The sequence below is a fragment of the Arachis stenosperma genome, chromosome 1, assembly GCF_014773155.1.
Source record: "Arachis stenosperma cultivar V10309 chromosome 1, arast.V10309.gnm1.PFL2, whole genome shotgun sequence".
In the NCBI taxonomy this organism is placed as follows: Eukaryota; Viridiplantae; Streptophyta; class Magnoliopsida; order Fabales; family Fabaceae; genus Arachis; species Arachis stenosperma.
This window is the reverse complement of record NC_080377.1, coordinates 47,044,959-47,067,247: the sequence shown is the minus strand read 5'-3', so window position 1 is coordinate 47,067,247 and position 22,289 is coordinate 47,044,959. Positions and strand designations below refer to the sequence as shown.

General features: G+C 30.1%; 1 protein-coding gene across 1 annotated transcript; it reads left to right on the top strand.

The window, feature by feature from the left end:
* Nucleotides 1–14,487: 14,487 nt before the first annotated feature.
* Nucleotides 14,488–15,323, top strand: LOC130979340 (protein FAR1-RELATED SEQUENCE 5-like). The gene is made up of 2 exons (XM_057902763.1): nt 14,488–14,858; nt 14,942–15,323. The coding sequence occupies exons 1-2, from the start codon at nt 14,488–14,490 to the stop codon at nt 15,321–15,323; spliced, it is 753 nt and encodes a 250-aa protein (XP_057758746.1).
* The last annotated feature ends 6,966 nt before the right edge of the window (nt 15,324–22,289 follow it).

Here is a 22,289-nt window from a genome sequence, read left to right as displayed (position 1 = left end):
CTCAGCTCTTTGTTGAGAGCAACATGAGTTCACAGCATATATATAGAGACCTGGGTCGCACTATATATATATAATTCGAATCTATATGTTTCGAATTATCCAATGTCACAACCTAACCTAGTAATTCGAATCAAGTTGATTCGAATTACTAAACAATCTGCCTTCATAGTAATTCGAATTAACTAAATTCGAATTATCATGGTGTAATTCGAAACAAGTTGTTTCGAACTTCATTCAATTGTTGACTTCCTAGTAATTCGAATCATATCAATTCGAATTACATTCAAATCAAATTCGAATCATATTGATTCGAATTATATAATAACTCCTCCTGGTTGATTCACGTATTGATTTTTCATTTGGCTGAATTAGGTAATTTTGAGCTCTCCTTGGCTCATTTGGGTTTTTTACCCATTAACCTGATGTCAATTGATATTTATGCCTATAAAATCTTTGTCAGTTTTCAAACTTCACTTGGCAATCATTTCCATACTTGTTGTTTCTTGACGCTCATTTTGCTGTTATTGATAATTGGTTTCGCATGATCTACTTTGACATTCTATTATTATCACTAACAGTTATACTTTAGATTAGTTCAAATTTTAAATAAATTTGCTCTTTTATTAGTGTCAATTGAAAGCTTTTCTAATATATATATTGAATATGGCTTTTTGAAAATAACATAACATAAATTAATAATAATGTTATTTTATATTTATTTGTTTAAAATAATTCTTATTTTTTTAAGTAATAATATTTTCTGCTTAACATGATGCTCTAAGATTTCTTACCAGAAAATATGTAATTATTAAAAGCGAAAAAATTTAGTTGTTTTTAAATTGATACCTTAGACATATATTTACTTGATTGTTAATGGAATTTATTCTTCTCTATATATAAAGTTTGTAAGTATGTATCTGTTCTAATTTTTTGCACATTAAATATGCGTTAATTAAACTTTGTCTTAAACTTTTGATATTTTAGCTGAGAGCTTTTGATATATACTCTTTATTGTTTCAATTGACATTGTTAATTGATATAATTTTTTTAATTTTAAAGAGAACAGAATCTTAATTTCGTGAAGTCATTTCTTTTATATGTTAATATCTAAATGTCAATTAGATTTTAATCTTATAAAATTTTTATATTGACATTCTAATAGTTTTGATTCCAAATACTAATAGACTTAATACAATTTTTAAGTCAATTAAATTTTTGTAGTTATGAATTACATATTCAAATGTCAATAAAAAATTATTTTTGTCTATGATTTTAAACTTAATGTATTTTTTTTGAAAAATAAAACCATAACAATGTAAATAAAATAGTTAGAACCAAAAGATAAAAAAAATTAAAAGATAAAAAAATGAGAAAGAGAAAACAAAGAAGAGATTAAGATGAATAAATTAAAAAAAGAAAAAAGATAGAAAAATAGAGAAAGAATAAAAAATGAAGGAAGAAGATTATGATGGACTAGAAAGAAAAAAGAGATAGAGAAATAGAGAAAGAAGAGAGAAAAAAATAAAAATAAAAATAAAAAAAGATGAAAAACGACAGAAAAACAAAGAAAATGAAATCATCAATAGTTACACTTTGACATAGCATGTCCTATAATTTAAAACTAATTCAAATTTTAAATAAAATTGTTCTTTTATTAGTGTGTCAATTGAAAACTTTTCTAATATATTGAATTTGACTTTTTAAAAATAACATAACGTAAATTAATAATAATATTATATATCTTATATTTATTTGTTTAAAACAAATTTTTTTTAAGTATTAATATTTTTTGCTTAATACTATAAAAAAGAATTCATATTAATATAGAAATTTTTTTTGAAGTTTTAGAGAAAATATATTTATATTAATAGGCCAATATCAATTAGAAATGTAAAAAGTAAATGTCTCTAATTGAAAATTATATTTTAAAAATTAAAAATTTTTTTAAACCCTTAATTGAGAGGACATACTCACTTTATGTTCGTAAATAACTTTAATTTTATAATAAATGTTAATAAATAAATACAAAAATGAGTAAAGATTTTTTTTAAAACACAAGGTTAGTGACAAATCGTAGATTATCTTATCACTACCAATTCCTCTTCTCTTCTGTTTAGGTTTGGCATATTTCAAAAAAAGATGAACCTAATAAAAAGAAATATAGTTCGAGAGACAGCTTATAGCAGTAACTATAACAATAATTTTTGAGAATGTCTTTCCTTAGCTTCAATTTCAAGAAAAGGAGTGATCATCGATTACTGTAGATGAGATATAAAATTTTGGATAAATAGAAAATACAAAAGAGTTGGTGATATGCTATACAAATATTTTTACTAATATTTAAAAAGAATTTCGAAACTTAAAAAAATATTAGAAATTAAAAAGTGGATATCTTTAACTAAAAATTATTAATTAAAAACTATCAACTGTCTTAAATAGTTAACTATTTATATTTTTAGAGAATACCTATTCATTCTATGTTAGTAAATAGTTTTAAATTCAAATAATAAAAAAATATAACAGTTCAATATATAGTATAAATTTATTGTTTATAATTTGTGTACACATGAAAAATATTCAATTCGTGAGGGCGGACACTCAGGTAAAGACGCTCAAAACGTCTTTATATAAAGATGTTTGATCTCGTCTATTGAATAGATGATCATATATTAGATTTTTGACACATGACATAAATTAAAAATGATATCTTTATTAAAAAGTGTTGCTATATTATTAAAATTGTTATTTTGATTATGATGTAAATTTTTTAAATTGTTAAATTTTTAACAAAACATTTATTAGAGAATTATTTTATTTTTATTATTTTTTATAAATTTTATAATATTATGTTTTTGTTTTTATTTTATTATCATTTGAATACTTTTTTATTTTGAGAATTTAATAAATTTTTACGAGCTGAGTTTTATTTAAAATTTTTATAATTTTTTAATATTTTTTTATTTTAAAAATTTATATTTTAATCTACTAATTCTTATTACTAATGGTTTTATTTTTAGTCTAGTATTATTATTTATTTTTAAATTCCTTGAATAAAATTTATTGTGAAATTAAAATTTTAAAAATATTATTTTGTATTAATTTAAAAAATTCAGTGTCATTTGAATTAATATTAGTTAAAATTATTAATATAATTATTTTTTTTAGAATTTTTAATTTATTTATTGATTCAATTCTATTCATAATTTATATTTTTATTATTAATTTATGTTTTTTAAAATATATTTTTAAATGTGACTAAACAAACAACTTAAAAAAAAAGTTGTTTTTACCGTCTTTACATGAATGGTGTTTTTCTGCGAGAATAACAAATTTGAATAAGAGGAGGAACGAGAGAATCCAACAGAACATAAAACTAATGGGATTTTAGTTAGATTGTATCAAAATTCGAATCTTAAGTTATAAAAATGTTGAATGCAATTCAATTTAATCTAGATATATTTTAATTGGTTTGGTATTTTTTTTGTTATATCAAAACCCAACTCGATTACGTTTGTTAATACTTACTATTAGTTAGTCTTAATTAAATAACATACATTAGTTCTTTATTCTCAGTCTCATTTAAAATGTTTGAGTCTCTATTTTCTATCTTCTAATTTACCAATCATTTGATGAAAACATAAATATTTTTTTATGATGAGAACTGAAAATTCAATTAAAAAATTCTTATATATGTTATTTTATCATAAAACAAATTACCTATCACTAATTGTGAAATTATTTGGAAAGGAGTGAATAGCTCTCATCAGATTCATCATAAATCTTATGTCTACACTTCCAAATTTACTTCTAATCAACAATAAAACTATTTTTTTAATCTAACAAAGCACAAATTTTTGCACTAATATCTTTGTTTCTAGTAATATGCGCAACATTGTAATGTTCTATCGACTTCTTCCATGGTCCCATCCATGTGTTATCCTCGTTTATTTCTCTCTAGAAACTCTCTTATAAATTTTGAAAATGGGTCATGGATTTTTTATTCCTATTTTTATATAGAGTATGATTAACTATCATTAAAATAATTATAAAATATATCTCATTTTTTTTTTGAAAAAAATTAATAATTAGATATTGATCCCTCTAATTTTTGTTATTTACATTTTTTTTCTTTTAGTTTCAGTTTCTCAGAAGAGAACCATGTCAGTTAGGATTTTTCATCCAATTTCAATCAATTGCCATTTTTTCATCATCTTCTTATGATGTATCTCTCGTTCGCCTATCCTCGCCGCCGCAACATGCCTCAAATGCCGCCGCGCCCTGCTTCCGCCGCGCAAGGCTCTGTCTCAACGCTTGGAGGTTAGTTAATCATTATGCCTTTTCAATTCATCATTTCGTATGTTTTCTTCTTTGTTCTTTGCACTGTTACTTCTTCAATCTCTTTGACCCTCTCTCCGACTTTGACCTCCACACACACACACTTTCTATGTTGTAAATGGTTAACGCACGTGGTTGTTGTTGGTGGTGGTAATGGTGGTGTTTCTCATGTCAACTCTCTCTACTTGCTACTATATTTATTAGTTTTTGGTATTTTATTGGCTTATTCATATGGTAGTTGTAACCTCGGCAGAGTAGCACGGAACAAAAACCATGTTTCATTAGGCGAGTATTCAACAAGAACCACTACAAGAAAAAGGCATATTTGTAACAAAAAATATTGTTACAAAACGTCGAAATTTTGAAACAAAAGTTTTTTGTAACAAAAAAAGGGTCCATTGCAGTAAGTCCCGTTACAAAAAGTTTTTGTAACGAAAAATGGAACTGTTACAATTCAATACCATATTTTGTAACAATTTTTTCTGATACAAAAAATCAGAAGCCGTTACAAAAGTGGTAACAAATTTTGATCTTGAAGGTATTTTTCGTGACAGTCAATTTTTTTCCTATCAAAAAATTTTGTTACAAAATGTAACATGATTTTGTAACATTTTTTTTCTTTAGTTACGAAAGCAAATTAATTATTTTGTAACAACTTTTTTTTATTACAAATTACATGCATAATTTACTAAATTATTTTTTAAATTAACTAATATATTAACGCTTTTAATAAGCAAGTTTACTTGTATAATATGCAAAAACATACATAAGTCAAACAAGATCCTTTTAGCTAAAATTGTCTTGAATCAAAATAACATTAGCTAGTGAGTACATTGATTAGTTCAACCAAAACATAAAAGTTCTAACATAAAAGTTCAACCAAAACATAAAAGTTCTAACATAGATTAGTGTCTCTATGCATCAAAACATTCTTGAGCCCTCAAGGTAGCATATGGTCACCATTTCAATACTCCTGTAAATAAGAAAAACCGAAACAAAAAAGTTAGAAACAAGATATAACACTAATTATAATTTTTCCACTAAGTTTTATCCAAAATATTTAGAAAATTTTCGGCAGAACCTCCCCTAAAATTTGGATATTTCCACCGTCCACGGTTCCAACAAACACAACCAATTCACAACTTGCACCATTTCAAACAACACAATACAGTTTAATTGAGCAACCAAATAGGACAACAACCAAATAGTGAATAACAAAACCCAAAGCTTCCAGCTTCCAACAACCAAAATAGTGAAGCACTTAGCCAAATAATCAATCAATTGAGCTTAGCAACAGTTGAAAACCAAAAGCAATTAAATACCAACTCAATCAATTAATTGAATCAAAGATGAATATTGAAAACAGCTTAAAATAAATTCCGGCAGCATTTCAGAAGTAAATTTGCCTATTTCACAATTTCAATTAATCAATTCAAATTCCATATGAATTCTTTGACAGTTAAAAACACAAAAAACATAATGAATTCATAGGAAGGAAGTAAATAAGCCAATTCCAACAAGAAAACATGAGGAAACAATTAAAATTAATCCAACCAGCAAGAAGCAGAGCAGCACTCAGCAGAACAGCAATCAATGGCCCATCATACAGCACCCAAAATAGTAAAATAAACAAAGGTAATGGATTTAGGCAGCATTCTACTCATTGGAGTCATGAGTCAATAACCATTACACTTGCAAGCAGCAAGGGCATAGCAGTTTATCCATTAACTCAACAGAAAATCAATCAAGTCAAACTAAACAATTTCAGCAACAGATTTATCAATAAAATCAATCTCAGTTCAGTAATCATCATCTATTCCAACACAAACAATAATAACTCAACAGTATTTCCTTTCTCATTGAATTTAACAATCATTCAATAAGCAAGTAATGAGGGGGGAAAAATCAGCAGCAACCAACAACAAGTATAGAGCAGCAATAACAACTTAATGTGAGAAATTATTCAACAACAAATGCACACACAAATACAAGGATTACTTAAATGACTCATCATGCTTATCCACATAAGTCTGCAGTGAAACCACTTACCATTTCACTTAAGAGGCTTGTAACAACAGCTTTTTTATCAACTTCTTTTTCATTCTCCCTTTCAGGCTCACTGTCAGTACTGGTAGGAGGTGAAAGTGCGGAAGCACCAAACATGGCTTCATCATGAGCAGCTTGGATTCGTTCCTCCCTTCTTGCCTTGATAAGAAAATGGATTCGATCTATGTTTAGTCTTCCATACATAGATGATGCATGTATGTTAACAAGGAACAAAACTGACTATTCATGAATATAAGAAGAGGAATATACCTCTATTTTAGAATACTAAAAACTCTGGCCAATTTGCTTGACCAAGGAAGCATCATCTTCAGCCACTGCAGATAGGTGGACAAATACAATCAGTTCAATTAAGTTTCAGGCTTTAAGCCAAACCCCAAACCATTACTCATTATCATTTATAAGAAAAAATATCATTGGCATTCAATAATTAAAAGAATTACCATGACTAAGCAATGAACAATTAAAATCAGTAAGTATTGGTGGTATTAACAAGCACACAACAATAGTATTAAAACAGATTGTATTTGCAATGAAGAAATCTGCGCAAATTTATTTAGAATAATGAAATTGGCAAACAAGTCCAACCTTCAATTTCCTCATCTTTAAGAGGCGCATCCTTGTCAAACTCAAATCGCTTCCAGCCCTTGCCTTTTTCTGAGTCTTGGCAGCTGCATTAAAAAATATCCCACAAAATCAAGTTAGTACAACATGTATAAACCAGCACAATTGCACAATGTAAGGTTTTTTGAATTAAATCCTTTCTCTGTTGATCGTTGGAGACATGGCAAACAAGGGCCAAAACTTCAATTCCTTTAGCCCTAAGTTTCTCAAGAGTAACAACTCAATCGATGGTATGAACATGTAAATAATTATTATTATGAATGAATTTTGTTGGGCATCAATCTAGCATCAATTAAATTAAGAACAAATTAAAAACAAAAACAAGTAATAATTTGAAGTTCCAATAATACTAAATTACTAATCAGAACAAGTAAAAAAAACAAGTAACAAATCAGAAAAAAACTACACAGAACAATAATCAACAGCCCTAATATTCACAAGTTCTGATAATCAAAAACAATATCCCTAATCAGAAGTTCTAATAAATTAAATCCTAGACTTCCATGGCATTACAGTTAATTTCAAAATAAAATCCCCTACCTCAATTAGCCGAACTCAGTAATTAAACGCAACTCTGGCAATTCTTTATCACAACCAGCTAAACACATAATTTTCCAGTATTCTCAAACATTTAAGAAATCAAGCACATGTTCATAATAGTTCACCAGCTACCAACCAAGTTTTCAAGCATACCCTTATCATCATCAAATCACATAACCAATAAAAATCATCCTCAAACAAAACACAGCAACAAATCAATCTTATCACAATCAATCGTATTCACTATTACCAACAATTCTGACTTTCATCAATTAACCATACATAACATTTATAAGTTATTTTCATTACTCAATAAAATCTTTGGGCATTCTTAATTTAAAAGCCTTCATTTTACAAACGAACCCCCTACCTCAATGTCGCAATAGCAGGATTTGACGCAGGAATCCCCTTTATCCCCAATTCGTGGCAGCAGCAGCGATTCTAGTAATATTCTCGCAGCAAAAACATTCAATAGCTCTAGACAAGGGCGGCAACACCAAACAATGACAATAATGACTCTGAAAAACTAAATGAATCAGAAACAATTGCAGAGCAAGGTGATACAAAGCAATTTCTTCATAAGCTTACCAAAACGGAAGGTAATAGAAACAAGGTCTCCAATTTGGTCATAGCTTGGTGGCTGGCTGGCATGGAGGAACGCCTCCTTCCGCCTCTGGTTCGTGATTCCAATGACGATGAGGGACTTGGGCAGAATCAGAATCGGCAACATCATCTCCTCCTCCCACATGCAATGGTGACGGTAGGGGCTCCGGTGGCTAGGGCTCCGATCGGAGGCAGCAGTGGTGGCAGGACACCGCGGCGGTGAAACCCTTTTTCCTTCCCTTCGTCGATCGCGTCTTCCCTCTCTCACGCACCTCTGGTTCTCGTGGCTGAGCCTTTCTCAGCTTCTCCCTCTCACCCACACGACGGCAGCGGCGGTGGCTGAATGGAACGGACGCGGTCTGGGCAGCAATGACGCGGCGCAGGATGCGACAGAGTTGGCAGCGGCTGAGCGCGACGGCTCCTCTCCTTCCTCGCGTCGTCCCTGGCTCGCAGCACTCTCTCCTCTCCGATCGCAACCTTCTTTTTCTCGTCTCCCTTAATCCCCTTTTTTTTTCTTTCCTTTTTGTTTTCTGAGGCTGTGTTATGTGTATATGGGGGAGAAGGGCTGGCAGTGGGTGAGTGAGTAACGAGGGCTAGGGTTAGATGAGTGGGGTTAGGGTTTAATTTGGTTAAATTTAGGGTTTGGATTTAATTTGGAAATTATAGTTTAATTTTGGGATAAAAAGTGAAATTAGGAATTTTGGGTAAATTGGGGTTTTTGGATTTATCTGAAAATTAATTAAATTTCTAAAATTATTTTCAAATATTATTTATTGTATCAAAATATTAGTTGATTTGAAATCAAATACTCTAATTGAAATTATAAGATAATATAATTAATTTTCTTTATTTATAAAAATAAGTGTTAAATTTTGAAATCTCAATTATTTAAATCAAATCGTATAAAATTCTTATTATTTTACATATGTTAAATTTTATAATTTAAATATAGAAAATAATTCGAGAATTATAAAATCAGATAAAACTTTAAATTATTTTAAACTCAATTAATCAAAATTTGATTCAATTATCTTTAATAAAATATTTTCAGGGATTAAAATACTTAATGATAAATACATCTAAATTAGCTCTTAATAAGATCTTCTAAAATTTCTAGATCTTACACAAAGTCTTACATTTAGTACGTTGAAACAAAATTGTTTATTAGTTACAAAGAATCTTTGAATTTTGTGACAAATAAATAATTTGTTACAAAAATATTGTATTTTGTGACAAATTAATTTTTTGTTACAAAATATTTAGAGCTTTTGAAACAAATAGATATTTTGTTACAAAATATTTTGAATTTTTGCAACAATATAATCTTTTGTTACAAAACATTATAACATTTTGTAACAAAACAACAATTCGATACGAAAGCCAACATAATTTGTAACAAAATAAATCAAGTTGTTACAAAATATTGAAATGTTTTGTAACAAATTTTCTTATTGTTACAAAATATTCTTATTTTGTAACAATAACTAATTATTGTTACAAAAAAACTATAATTTGTAACAATTTTAAATTTGATACAAATTTTTTGTTACAAATGTTCCATTTTCTTGTAGTGAACATGGTCTTGCCCATGATTTTGTATCCCATATTAGTCGATTTGCCTTTGATTTCAAGTTCTTCACCTTTGCCTCTGATAATTGCGCTTTAGCTTTATCAAATTACTTGCACTTCAATGTCACAAAGCACAGTGTGTGCTCTGCTGCTTCTTTTAGCTTGAAACTTGGAGGCAGAGGGGATTCGAATTTGAATTTCAGGAGGTTTTTTAATGATTTCAACACAGCTATTAGGTTCCACCCTCAGAAATTGCCAATTGGATTTAATTCTCCCAACCTTGATTCTAGGGATAATAGTGATGATATTGTTGTGCTACTCAGTAGTTATAAGGAATGTTATTCTAGGGATAATAATGTGATTACACAGCTATTAGGTTGACTAGTATGTAAGATAATACAAAGAAAAATATTATTCTTCTAATATTTCTCAAAATAAAAATTTATAAATAAGATAATCCTTCTATTTTGTTTTATAAAATAGAAAAATGAATAGTCGCTAGTATTTTTATGCCTGGTGTGTTCTAAAACTGATCTGTTAAGTAGTTATGCCAAAAATAAATGATGATGATAACGGTATTGATGTTAATGTATATGGCTTATGGCCCTATGATGGCGCGACTAGTAGTTTGATCATGGCCTTAACATTTGCTTTCAGTCTATGGAGTATGTAGTGATAAAATTATGATTCTTCGTCAGCTTAATTTGCTCTGTGCTGCATTATTATGATTATTGTTATTGCTTTGCTCTCACAAATATGAAAATGTTTTGGACGGCTCTGATATGTCAATTCAAGTGATTCTTAGGTCATTATAGTGTCACAATTATTCACATTAGACTGCAGCATGGCCATCACGACTTCATACATAGTTATGAATTATGATGGGAGCATTTTCTTGTTCAAGTTGGGGTCTTAGAGCAACTCCAATACTAAGAAATAGAGTTCCTGTTCTGATATATGAGGACTCAAGTACCATTGGAGTGAAAAAGGAAGGAGGACCCTTTACGTGGATCAAGATTGAGAGTCCCTCTAAACAGGGACTTGCAACAACTAATAAAATCATGCCATGTGGTAAGTTAATAAAAAAAATAAAAAATATATTAAATATATATTAAATAATTAAATTATAATTAATTTATTAATAATTATAATAATTTATTATATTAAATATTTATATATCTATTTAATTAATTATTTATATTAATTATTTAATAATTAGTTATATTAAATTATAATTAATATAAATAATTATGTTAAATCAATATCAAATATTATTTATATTGTTATATTAAATTATAATTACATAAAAAATAAATTTAATTTTTACATATTATAAAATAATTTTTAGTTGGATTATTTATTTTTATTTATAAAATTTAAAATACTAACCAAATTTAAGTTATTTATTTTAATATTTTATAATATTAAATTATTTTAAATTTATAAATTTAAATAATATTATTATAAAAAATAATAATTATATTAATTTTAATTACTTTAATTAATTAATTATGTGGGACCACAATAGGAACTAAAGTTAGTTCCTTCTAATGGAGGAGAGAGAGATTTTTTGAGTTCCTATTTACTGGTAATGATGCAAAAGCTGACGTGGAAGTTACTTTTTATGACAGCTGGGTCATAAATAGAGACTAGAATGAGTTCCCTACTGGAGATGGTCTTAGGACCACCAATTGCAAGTTGCAATGTGAGTTTGTGAGGAGTTAGATTTGGGTGGCTACTTTAGCTTTCTATTTACATCAATATGTGTTTCATTGAGAAGAGCGGTTCTCTTTGTTAAGCATTTTTATCTTTTCTTCTCAATGAATCAATTGATATTTTAGCCTTTATTATTAGGAAAAGTATAGGAAACCAAGTGTCTAACCAGAAAAAAAGTGAACAACTCAATTAATTGTAATTATTAATAATTAATTTTAAATTTTTTAAATTTAAAATTTAAAAAATTTAAAACTGATTAAGTAAACCTAATTAAAGCCTATAAAAACCTTTCTCTTCTTTTCCACATTAATCTACCCACCTCCAACAACCACACACAGATCCCTTTCTCTCACTGTCAAATCCTTTTCGCCCTTACCCACCCAAAACTCTGCAACTTCTCAGATTTGGAAGCATCTTGACTAGGTAATCTTCTACATTTATCAGCATCCTGAAAATACTCCACCATTTGTTCTTCAATGGTACCACGCATTGCCAAGGTTTTCACATGAATAGGACGAGAAGCACCCATGCGATGGACACGGCTAATTACTTGCTTCTCCATACTTCTATCCCAAATTGGCTCCATCAAAAGTACATGCGTAACAAAACTCAGGTCAAGCCCTAATGCAGCGCTTTCATCCATCATAAGTGCCATACAACTTGAATCATGCTAGAATGTGGCTAATGACTTTTTCTTGCTGCGCATTGGGCTATACATTCCAGCATATTTGAAATTCTTAAAGAAAAAGAAACATTTACATTTGTAATAAAAATAATTCAAAAAATATATAAAAAAACATTCATTTAGTACGAAAAAGTAATATTTTGATCCTTAGCAAAAGAAACATCCATATATATTAACTTATTTTTATTAAGATGAGTTTCGAGGTCCAGCCATTAAAAAGTTAGCAACGTGAATCACGGAAACTGATTCAATTAGCTTCCATCTCTTTCACCCTCCTTCCCTCTCCAAATGCCTAAAACATGATAAATCAGGAAATAGATTCAGAACCATCCAATTTATAAAGAAAAGAAACATCCTAATACCTAGCATAAACACTATCCACGTAAAAGTTTTGGATTCACCTAGAGGCATTTGCCTGATTTTTGGCTGGTACCCTCTTAGTTTTCTAGCATTGTTATTATTATTATTATTATTATTATTATTATTATTATTATTATTATTATTATTATAAATTCAATTCGAATGTCAAAGTATCCCCCACTTTTTCTACCTATTGGCTGAGAAATATAATTGAGTCTAATCAGGGAATTAATTTTGGGAGTAAATTTCTAGCATAGTAAAACTCCAAACCTTAGTTAGGGTGTGTTTGGTAAACACGTTGGAAGCACAAAAAATGCGTTCAATTTTGTTGAACGTTGTAATTTTTGTTTGGCTAATTTTTTTCTTCTGAATGCGAACATGATTTTGGGTTTGAACTCCCGTTCACCAGAAGCAACAAATTATAGCTTTTACGTTTAGCTTCTGCGTTCACTTCATAAATTAAAAAATTAATTGACATTCTACCAATTTTGCCATTTAATCTCATCTACAATAAGAAATACAAAAAACAATCATCAGCGTTCTTGAATTTATTTCATAGCTATGTTTTACAAACAAATATTTTTTAATATTATTATTGGTACTTTTTGTTAAGTTTTAATTTTTATCAATTATTTGTTTATTTTTTATTAATAGTATGGATATTTTTGTTTAGAATTTTTTTATGTTCACTTATGTATATCATTGTATCTTTTTAATAGAATTTTTAATATTCATTATTCATATGTCTTTTTTTTATTATTTTTATTAATACGTATTTTTTTTATAGAACTTTATTTTTTATTTGACTTTGTATATTTTTTATTATGTATTCTTAAATTAGTATATATTTTATTTATTATTATTAATTTTTATAATATAAATTTTATTAAAAAGATACAATTAAATACAAAAAAAGTACTAAAGAAGAATACTAACAAATTATAACAAAAGAGTACTAATTTTCAATATATAAATTTAAATTCTTTTCAAAAGTAATTATAGTAAAAAAAATCTTAAAATAATATAAATTTGAATGATATAAATTCATGTCCTTTTTAGTAATTTTTGTCTAAACGTAATTTTGAATAATGTAATCCAAACAACATTCATCTTATTATAATCCATTTTGATACAAAATTACCAAACATAAATCACGTTAATACCAACTCACTTTTTATCAAAATTACGTTTGTAAAATTAATTTTATACAAAATCTTGTTTACAAACTCTAACCCAAACACACACTTAGTTGTTAGTAGTAATGGCTTTTAGAGTGCTGGTTATGGTTGTACATGTGTAAAATTTGCATTTTGTATCCTGTTCAAACTTTGTTTTGCATTTGTTCTTATCATGTTTGGCAATTTATATACAAACTTAAGTTTTATTTTGAATTTTGTATTGGTGTTTAAGAAGTTATGGGTCAGGAATTTTCTCATGAAAGGGTTAATAGCGAGCATATATCATATGATCAGTACGAGCAAGAGGAAGAAAAACATGAGGAAGTTGATGTGGATTATATGGATGAGGACGACACAAATGTGGAACCAATGTTCGATTATCATGGCTTCGACGAAGGGTATAACATTGACTCACTTGAAGACATTGGGATGATTGAATTTTGGAACATCAGGGATGAAGATGTATGTCATTTTCACTTTTCTAATGTCGATATTGCATTTGAGTTTTACAATAGATATGCAAGGACAAGAGGCTTTAGTGCTCGGGAGAACAGGACTAGGAAGAATCCTGCGGGCGTACTTAAGTTGAAGAATTTTGTATGTCATCGTGAAGGATTTAGACCGCAAAATAATTATGGCATTGGGAACCTTAAGAGAAAACCTACTCCTAAGACAAGGTGTGGCTGCAGTGCAATGATGGAGATTCGTCTAGATGCACCTAGTGGTCGTTAGTTTATTTCTTATTTTTCAAATGAACAGAATCATCCGCTTCTGGATCCTCGGTTGACTGGATTGCTTCGTGGGCATAGATTCATGTCCGAGGTTGATATTGACCACATGATTAACATGAAAAAGGGTGGGATTAGTGTTGGGCAGATATATCGAGCATTAGCAAATCAGGCAGGTGGCTACGAGTATCTCTCTTTCACGCAAAGGGACATGTACAATAAAATAGCAAAGCAGAGGCATCAATTATCTGGTGATGCATATGCAGCTTTGAAGTATCTAGAAGATCAAGCAACAAATGACCATTCTCTCTATTTTAATCATCAAATGGATGCCGATGGTACTTTGTGCAATTTATTCTGGTGCGATGGTCTTAGTAGGGCAGATTACTCATTATTTGGCGATGTGCTGGCTTTGATGCTACCTATAAGAGGAATAAATATATGTGTCCATTGGTGGTATTTTCTGGTGTCAATTATCACAATCAAACAATTATCTTTGCTGCTGCTTTAATTTGCGATGAGGAAAAAGACACATATAGGTGGTTGCTACAACAACTGAAGGTGGCAATGAATGGGAAAGCACCTGTTTCGGTTATCACAGATGGTGATCTATCAATGAAGTTTGCCATTGAGAAAGAGTTTCCTAATGCACATCATAGATTATGTGCATGGCATCTGATTTTCAATGCAACAAGTAACATTGGCAAGCCCCAGTTTACCTCCATGTTTAAAAAGTGTATATTAGGCGACTATGAAATTGATGCATTTCGTCAAAAGTGGTTTGAAATGGTTGAGGGATTTGGTGTCAAAAACAAGAATTGGGTCCTAGATATGTATAAAAAGAGACATTCATGGGCAACTGTACATATAAGAGGGAAGTTTTTGCTGGTTTTCAGACTACTTCTCGGTGCAAGGGATTAAACTTAATCATTGCAAAGTATGTCAATTCAAGGTACAATCTGGTTGAGTTCATTCAACACTTTAATTGATGTGTCAACCATATAAGGTGGAAAAAGGTCCAGGCTGACCTCGCATCTGTGAATGGAAGACCCAGTATGCAAACCTGTTTTCAACAGTTAGATAGGAGTGTTGCCAATGTTTACACCCTATCAATATTTTATATGTTCCAACCAATCCTTGTAGAGCTGCATCAATGAAGGTAATAAATATGAGGCAAACTGGCTCTTATGTGATTTACTCTGTCGGTTTAGACTGTACGCCAAATGAGATGTAGCGTGTATTCTATTGTGACATTGAGATGGAATTCAATTGTTCATTTATGAGAATGGAATCATTTGGTATATCTTGTGAACACATAGTTTGCGTTTTGGTGCATGAAGATATAGAAGAGTTGCCAAGGTCATTAGTCTTGCTTCAGTAAACCAAGACTGCCAAAGTAGGTTTGCAAAATGCGGTTGGATTTCATTGGGATTCTTTGATGCTAAGTCAATATGGTTGTTTGATGGATTGGTTTAGACAACTAGCCAACTTTGCTTGCCAAGATAACGAGAGATTTATCTTTACACGAGAAATGACTATGAATTTGTTGAAACAATTTAAGGAGGAAGATGCTGCACAAAAAGAGTTAGTCAATGATGTAGATAATGTAAGAGATAATGTGCAAGTGAATGCTTCTAGAGTTGGGCTTGCAACCAATGATCTGGGACATAGCATGCCAAGAGACCCAAGAAAATGTAGGACAAAAGGGGGGCTTCACAGTCCAATAAAAAAAATATCGATATGGACAGTGTGGCATGGAGGGCCACAATCGAACAACTTGTCGTGTTCGTCGTGGCATTTCACAGTTAGAAGGTCGTGGAAATGACACAATTGATAATGACTTGGATGATCATATGAACATTGAAGATAATTCACTAGTAAGTATTTTTACCAATGAGGTATGACAAAGTTTTAATTGCTGCTTATTAGCTAGTACTAATGATATTATATTGCTGATATTGTAGGTATATGATGAGAATGCTTCGTACAGTAGCAATGAAGTGCTATAATAAGGTATAGTTAATGGTTTAAGTTTTTAGTATTCTCTAATTTTTATTTTATTTGGGATTGGTGTTTTTTTTAATTTATTTTTGTTATATTTAATCTTATTGGAATTCAGCTTTTGCGATGGTTGTTGTTGTTCGTGTTTATGACTAAAGGTTGAGGTTTGTACTGTTGGTATGGCTTGATGCTAGTTTATGGTGAATCCTTTCATGGTTCTTTTGCCTTCAGATAGTGATTGCCAAGAAGAGTTCACACAGCTGGCAAAGACTCGAAATTCATCCCAAAAAGACATTGAGTGGAGTGAGGGGCTCATTCGGTAGTGGTAATGATTGCTAATTCATAGTTGGGTAAATAGAATTGGGGACTTTACTTTGCATTCTCTTTAGTGTATCATTGAATTGACTCTGAACTGGACCAAAATCCATGTCATTGACACCCATTCTTAGGATAATATTTGTGGCATTACACTTTCTTGGTAGATCCAAACTATTCTAGAAGTTTAATCCTGTTGTCCATTGAATAGAATCATGTAGATTACATTATCTGGTTTGCATATATTGGGAGCTACAACATTCTTTGGCTATAGCTAGTCCGCCGGTTTGCGGTAGCCAAAGCCTCTATTTGCAGTTCTCTGCTGTCCAATTCTCTTATGCTACAGTTACATTAGGTTAACCTTTAACCTTTAGTCACCTCCTTCACAATCAACAAACACCGTTTTGCACAATGGATTGCCATCCTTTGTGTTAACACTTTCCTCGTTCCCTTGTGTTTCAGACCTTTCGACTCAACCTAGTGTGCTCCGTGCATCGTCCGAGATTGTTATAATGTGAAGCATTTACTTTTTTATTCCATCATAGAAATGAAAAAAGAAAAATTCGCTATCCTACATTCGTTAGTGGATTTGTTGTGTTCTTTGTCACATTGATCTATTCAAATATTATGTTTGTTACATGTTAGACTATTTCTATTTACTATTATGAACCAAAGTTTGAAGTCCTGCTTGACTGCTTCTATCACCTTTGTTTGATTACTGGTGATTGTCTTTAACCTATGGTTATTTGTATTTTGAATGATGAATATGCCTTATGTTACCACTAATTTTTTAGTGCCGAGAGTATGTTTGAATTAAAGGTAGTTGCAAGTATCCATCACCTTTGGTGTGACACGTAATATTGTTATGGCTGAAAGTCAATATCTTTACGTAATTATGTATGAAATGATGCAAGTCTAATCCAGAATTCACTGATCAGAAAACATGGGTTCCACAAACTTATATTTCCTCATATTATGGTTAGAGTATGATGCAATAGTGTTGCTAAAATCCTATTAGGAAAAGAAATGTTTACTTTTTAATCCCTCTCTCTAGCTTTGATAGAATTATAGCTTAATCTGTTAAAACTTTACGACCTTTGGAGTTTCAGGTGTTTTGGTTTCATTTGAATCATGCTTAACTGTGGCTAGATGTCTTTTTAAATTAACTGATCCAATTCCATGCTTGCTGATTGCAGTAATATTTCCTCTTAAAATTTGTGTGCTGAGAACTAGTGAGGATTCTCTTGAAGTGCCTTCAAATCCCAAATAAGAGGACTAGTGACAAAGGTCCTATTGAGACAAAGCATCAAGTTAAAAGAAGTAAGATTGTTGTGTCAAATAAAAGTGAGCCAAAATAGAATTTGCAGCTAATTGATTTTGCAGCGCAGCTCAGAGACTGAGCAGGGAGTAAAAGCCTAGCTCTTCTAATTATCTTTTTGCCGTTTTAACCTTTAACCTTGCTCCCTCCCTCCTTCGCTAATAATTCATGTAAAGCTACGGAAATTGATATAGATTTTGTTGTCGGCTTGATGGTTAGATATCCATGTTGGATGCAATGAACTTTGGTGCAAAATGTCCAAGGGAATAGAAGATTGATAAAAAGAAATTCTGTTAAGTGATTTTTTTATACACCTTTTTGTGGGATGAATATTTTTTAGCACCCTTTATGTGCTTATGATGAAAACTCAGAACTTAATAGTAATTAAACATTCAGTTTGTGATAGGACTAGGTTTTGTGGTGTGAATGGACCTGGATTTCAAATGAGTCTTTCGACGAGGAGGTAGCTGGGTTGGAATGGCCGAATGGGGAATAATTTACCCACCCAAATCTGAAACCGAATAATGAGCATGATTAGTGAATGAATCATTATTATCTAAATTTCAAGATTTCAAGTAATTTTGTTGTTTTAGTTGTAAAATATATATTATACAGTTTCTTTTTTTACTTTAACAAAGAAAAGCTCATCATAAAAAAATTGAAAAAAATGAGGTAAATAGCACTGATGATTTTGAGTTTTATTCAGAATTATAAGTTCTTAATGGGATAACAAAAAAGTGATACACGACAAGAGAAATAAAAAATACATAATTAATAAATTCGTCTATTTTAGTAAGTCTAACAAGAAGACATGAATAATTATTCCCAATTTCAGTAAAGATGCTATGGGTGTATCATAAGCCACCATAATTGAAACCTCTCGTTAACATCTGCCCATATTTTATTCCAATCTCTGGTGATGAAATCCAATGCTAAATACATTCTACTCCTTCCTTCATGCAGCTGTAATTTATTTTACTAAACGTTTCCACATGTATTAATGTAATTAAAGAGCAAAATTCTCTATGTTAAAATTACCTTTGGGGAGATCAAAGGAGTGAATTCCTGTTGCACATCCATCCATTGCATAACGCATACAGCTGAATCATTACTGTGTGAAAACGTATCATATAATACAACATAAGGCTGTCGAAAGCAATATATATATATATATATATATATATATATATATATATATATATATATTAAATAACCAACAATTTGAATAATTACCTATTTGTACACCTAGGAATAGCTATTGCCCTACGAACATCCCAACCCTCGAAACTCACTATTTCTTGTATACCACATTCTGCATACTTCTCTGAAAATATTATTTCAGAAAGAGCCACTCCATGTAATCAGAATATTGTGCTTTATTATTCGAAGTAATGTTATTATTATTAGCTTTGTTTCTATAGTAGGAGAACTTACTATATTTCTAATATGATGCTTGCGTGGTTCATCTTCAACCTTACAGTGAGAGTCTAAATGATAAAGTATTTTGTCAGGAATGCTCATTACCATTAGATACCAGTGATCATTCTCTTTGATTGGGACATATATCTGTATAACAAATAGGATGTAATATGTATAACTACAAGTTTGAGTATTTTTTATTGTAATAAAAATATTCCAATAATTAATGAGAACTTACAAATTGAAGGTCACGGGTTGGTGGCATATAATATGCATATTTTTTCAGTAGGTCATGATCCTCCATATGTAATGACACGTCATCCTAGGTATGTTTGAGCACAATGATTATTTATTTTATTTAGTTAAAATGAGCAAATCAAGATTTTGACTTACTGCAAATGATGGTGGAAGGGACCAAACATTCTTTAATTTGGTCATGCTAATATTTGATGTTATCTTTAATGCCATCAACTTTATTACCAGACACTTGCTTTTCAGGTACGAGACAGAACAGATCTTCTCTAGTTGCAGTTGTATCGTGAATATAAACCAAATCCTCTCTAACACAAAGCCAACATGTTAGCCATAAAGATAACTAAAATTAAAAATAAAAGATAACAAAAAAATGCTCACGCTATATCATTATCAGCAGCAAAGATGTACATAGCCATATTGACCAAATCCTCGCTCAACCTCATATCTTGGGGTGGTTTGAATGAACAGCTAAAATTCTGCACCAAACATAAAGGTTATCCACAATATACGTATTTGAATACTATGCCAATAAATTATTTTTAACTAAATCAAATACCTTTGGAATAGAAGTTGACTTGAAAGCCATTTTTTTTTTATTTTGCAGAGGTCGTTAACTGCATTGTCCATGGTGAAAGTTAAAGGCCCTTTGCGTACTCTAGTTTCTGCCATCTTGCTTGATAGTTGACCTTTGTGCTCAAGTTTTGGCATTTTAGCTGGTCGTGCAAACGCTATCTTTTGGATAGATGGTGGATTATTGACGCTTGCCAATTTGCCCTTTTGCCTTACAAACGTACTTGGATGTTCTTGCACAGTTTTATTAGGTTTTCTATTTTTTTGAAAACCCAATCTTGACTTTGGCTTCGATTTTTCTTCTCCATCCAGGCATGTTTGCGTCCCTTTGTGGCAGATTGTGCAAAACATCAACGTCCTTATTTTCGTCGGATAAATCCGTAAACACACAATGTTCGGACTTTACTTGCAATGGATAAGAGTTTTTCTTTGTTACATCACCAGAGAATTTATTCTTCATCTCATATAGGTCCGTATTATCGAATTTTTCATGCTTCTCATCAGTTTTACATTGAAGGACGGTTAACTTATCAAGTGACTTCTTCGCCACCCACATTGCTTTCTCCATCTCATCAACTCTCTTGGATAAAGACTACATTATAAAAAGAAAATTATCGTCTACTACTTTTTTTTCCATTGCTCTACTATATTGTAATTTTAGTTTTAGTAAAGATAGTTAATAGTGTTATATGCTTGAGTGTTTATATATAAGAATAAGATTATGTTTCACACAACTAATTCTCTTTTAATAATTTAAATATGATAACCAATAATTTGTAATTTAACTTTAAATTTAAAATCAATTTATCCAAAATTTAACAACTTTCCACCGTCAAAATTACTATCCTTTTATTTTGTATTAAAATAATAATAATTTTGAGGTTATATATTAAATATTAACTTTTTAAAAAAGATAAAATTTAGATTATTTTATATAATCTTATTATTCTTAACTTCTTTTTATCTTACTCTAATTAGATATTTTTTTTTAAAAAAGATAGAAATAAAATATTTTAAAATTTGTATTATTTTTATCTTATCTTATCTTTTATAACCGAATTTGTTATATATTCATCCTAAGGAGTTATATGATACAATATAAGACAAAATACTATCTAAGTGAGTAGTAAAAGATTATTCCAATGAAAAATATGCAGGTCAAGAATATGTTTAACGATATAACAAAAAGGATAGAAAACTTAGAATCGGTCTTTCATATTCTACACCAAAAAATTGATATGATCATGGCATAACAGATAACTTCCACAAATAGTAGTTTGATATTGGATCATTTTGTAGTTGTGCAATCTTTGGAGAGTACAAAAACTAGTGATCTTACTAATATCCTACCAATTCAACGCAAAAAATTATTCCACTCGGATATTACTCGTGAAGCAACAACTCCACCTAATGGACAACCACATGTTAGAGAAGGAGCTATACTGCCAAAGGTAACCTTATTTTTTTTCTTCTTTCTTTTACTTTTTTTTCTTTATTTTTTAGTGTAATCTTGAAACTATTTTTTTAACTACAGTGGTGGACACTTATTGCATTTGAGCCTACACCTTCGATTATGTTAACCGATTCTCAAGCTGATGTTGCAACCTATATTTTTTAGAATACGTTAGATCCGTAGGTGTGGCTTACGATTATGTGTAATATATAATGGTTTAAAAATTTTATGATTCTCTCAGCTAACCATTTTATGACTTTGGCAGTTTTGAAGAGTTGGTAATCTCAGATGAAAAAGGTTATAGAAGTACATTTAGATGTCTTGTGCTGTAGAGATGTGTCGAATCACGAGTAAGTATAGAGGTCAATGCATATTATACTTTTTCTTGTAATTATATTTTTAAGCCTCTATTTACCTATAAACATATTTTACATATAATTTTAACATATTGTAGGTTATAAACCTGGTGGCACTTATGATGACACGTGTATTTTGACGTAGGAATGAAGATCCAATTTGTTGGTTCATGCCTGAACATTTTGCAGTAAAGTTATCC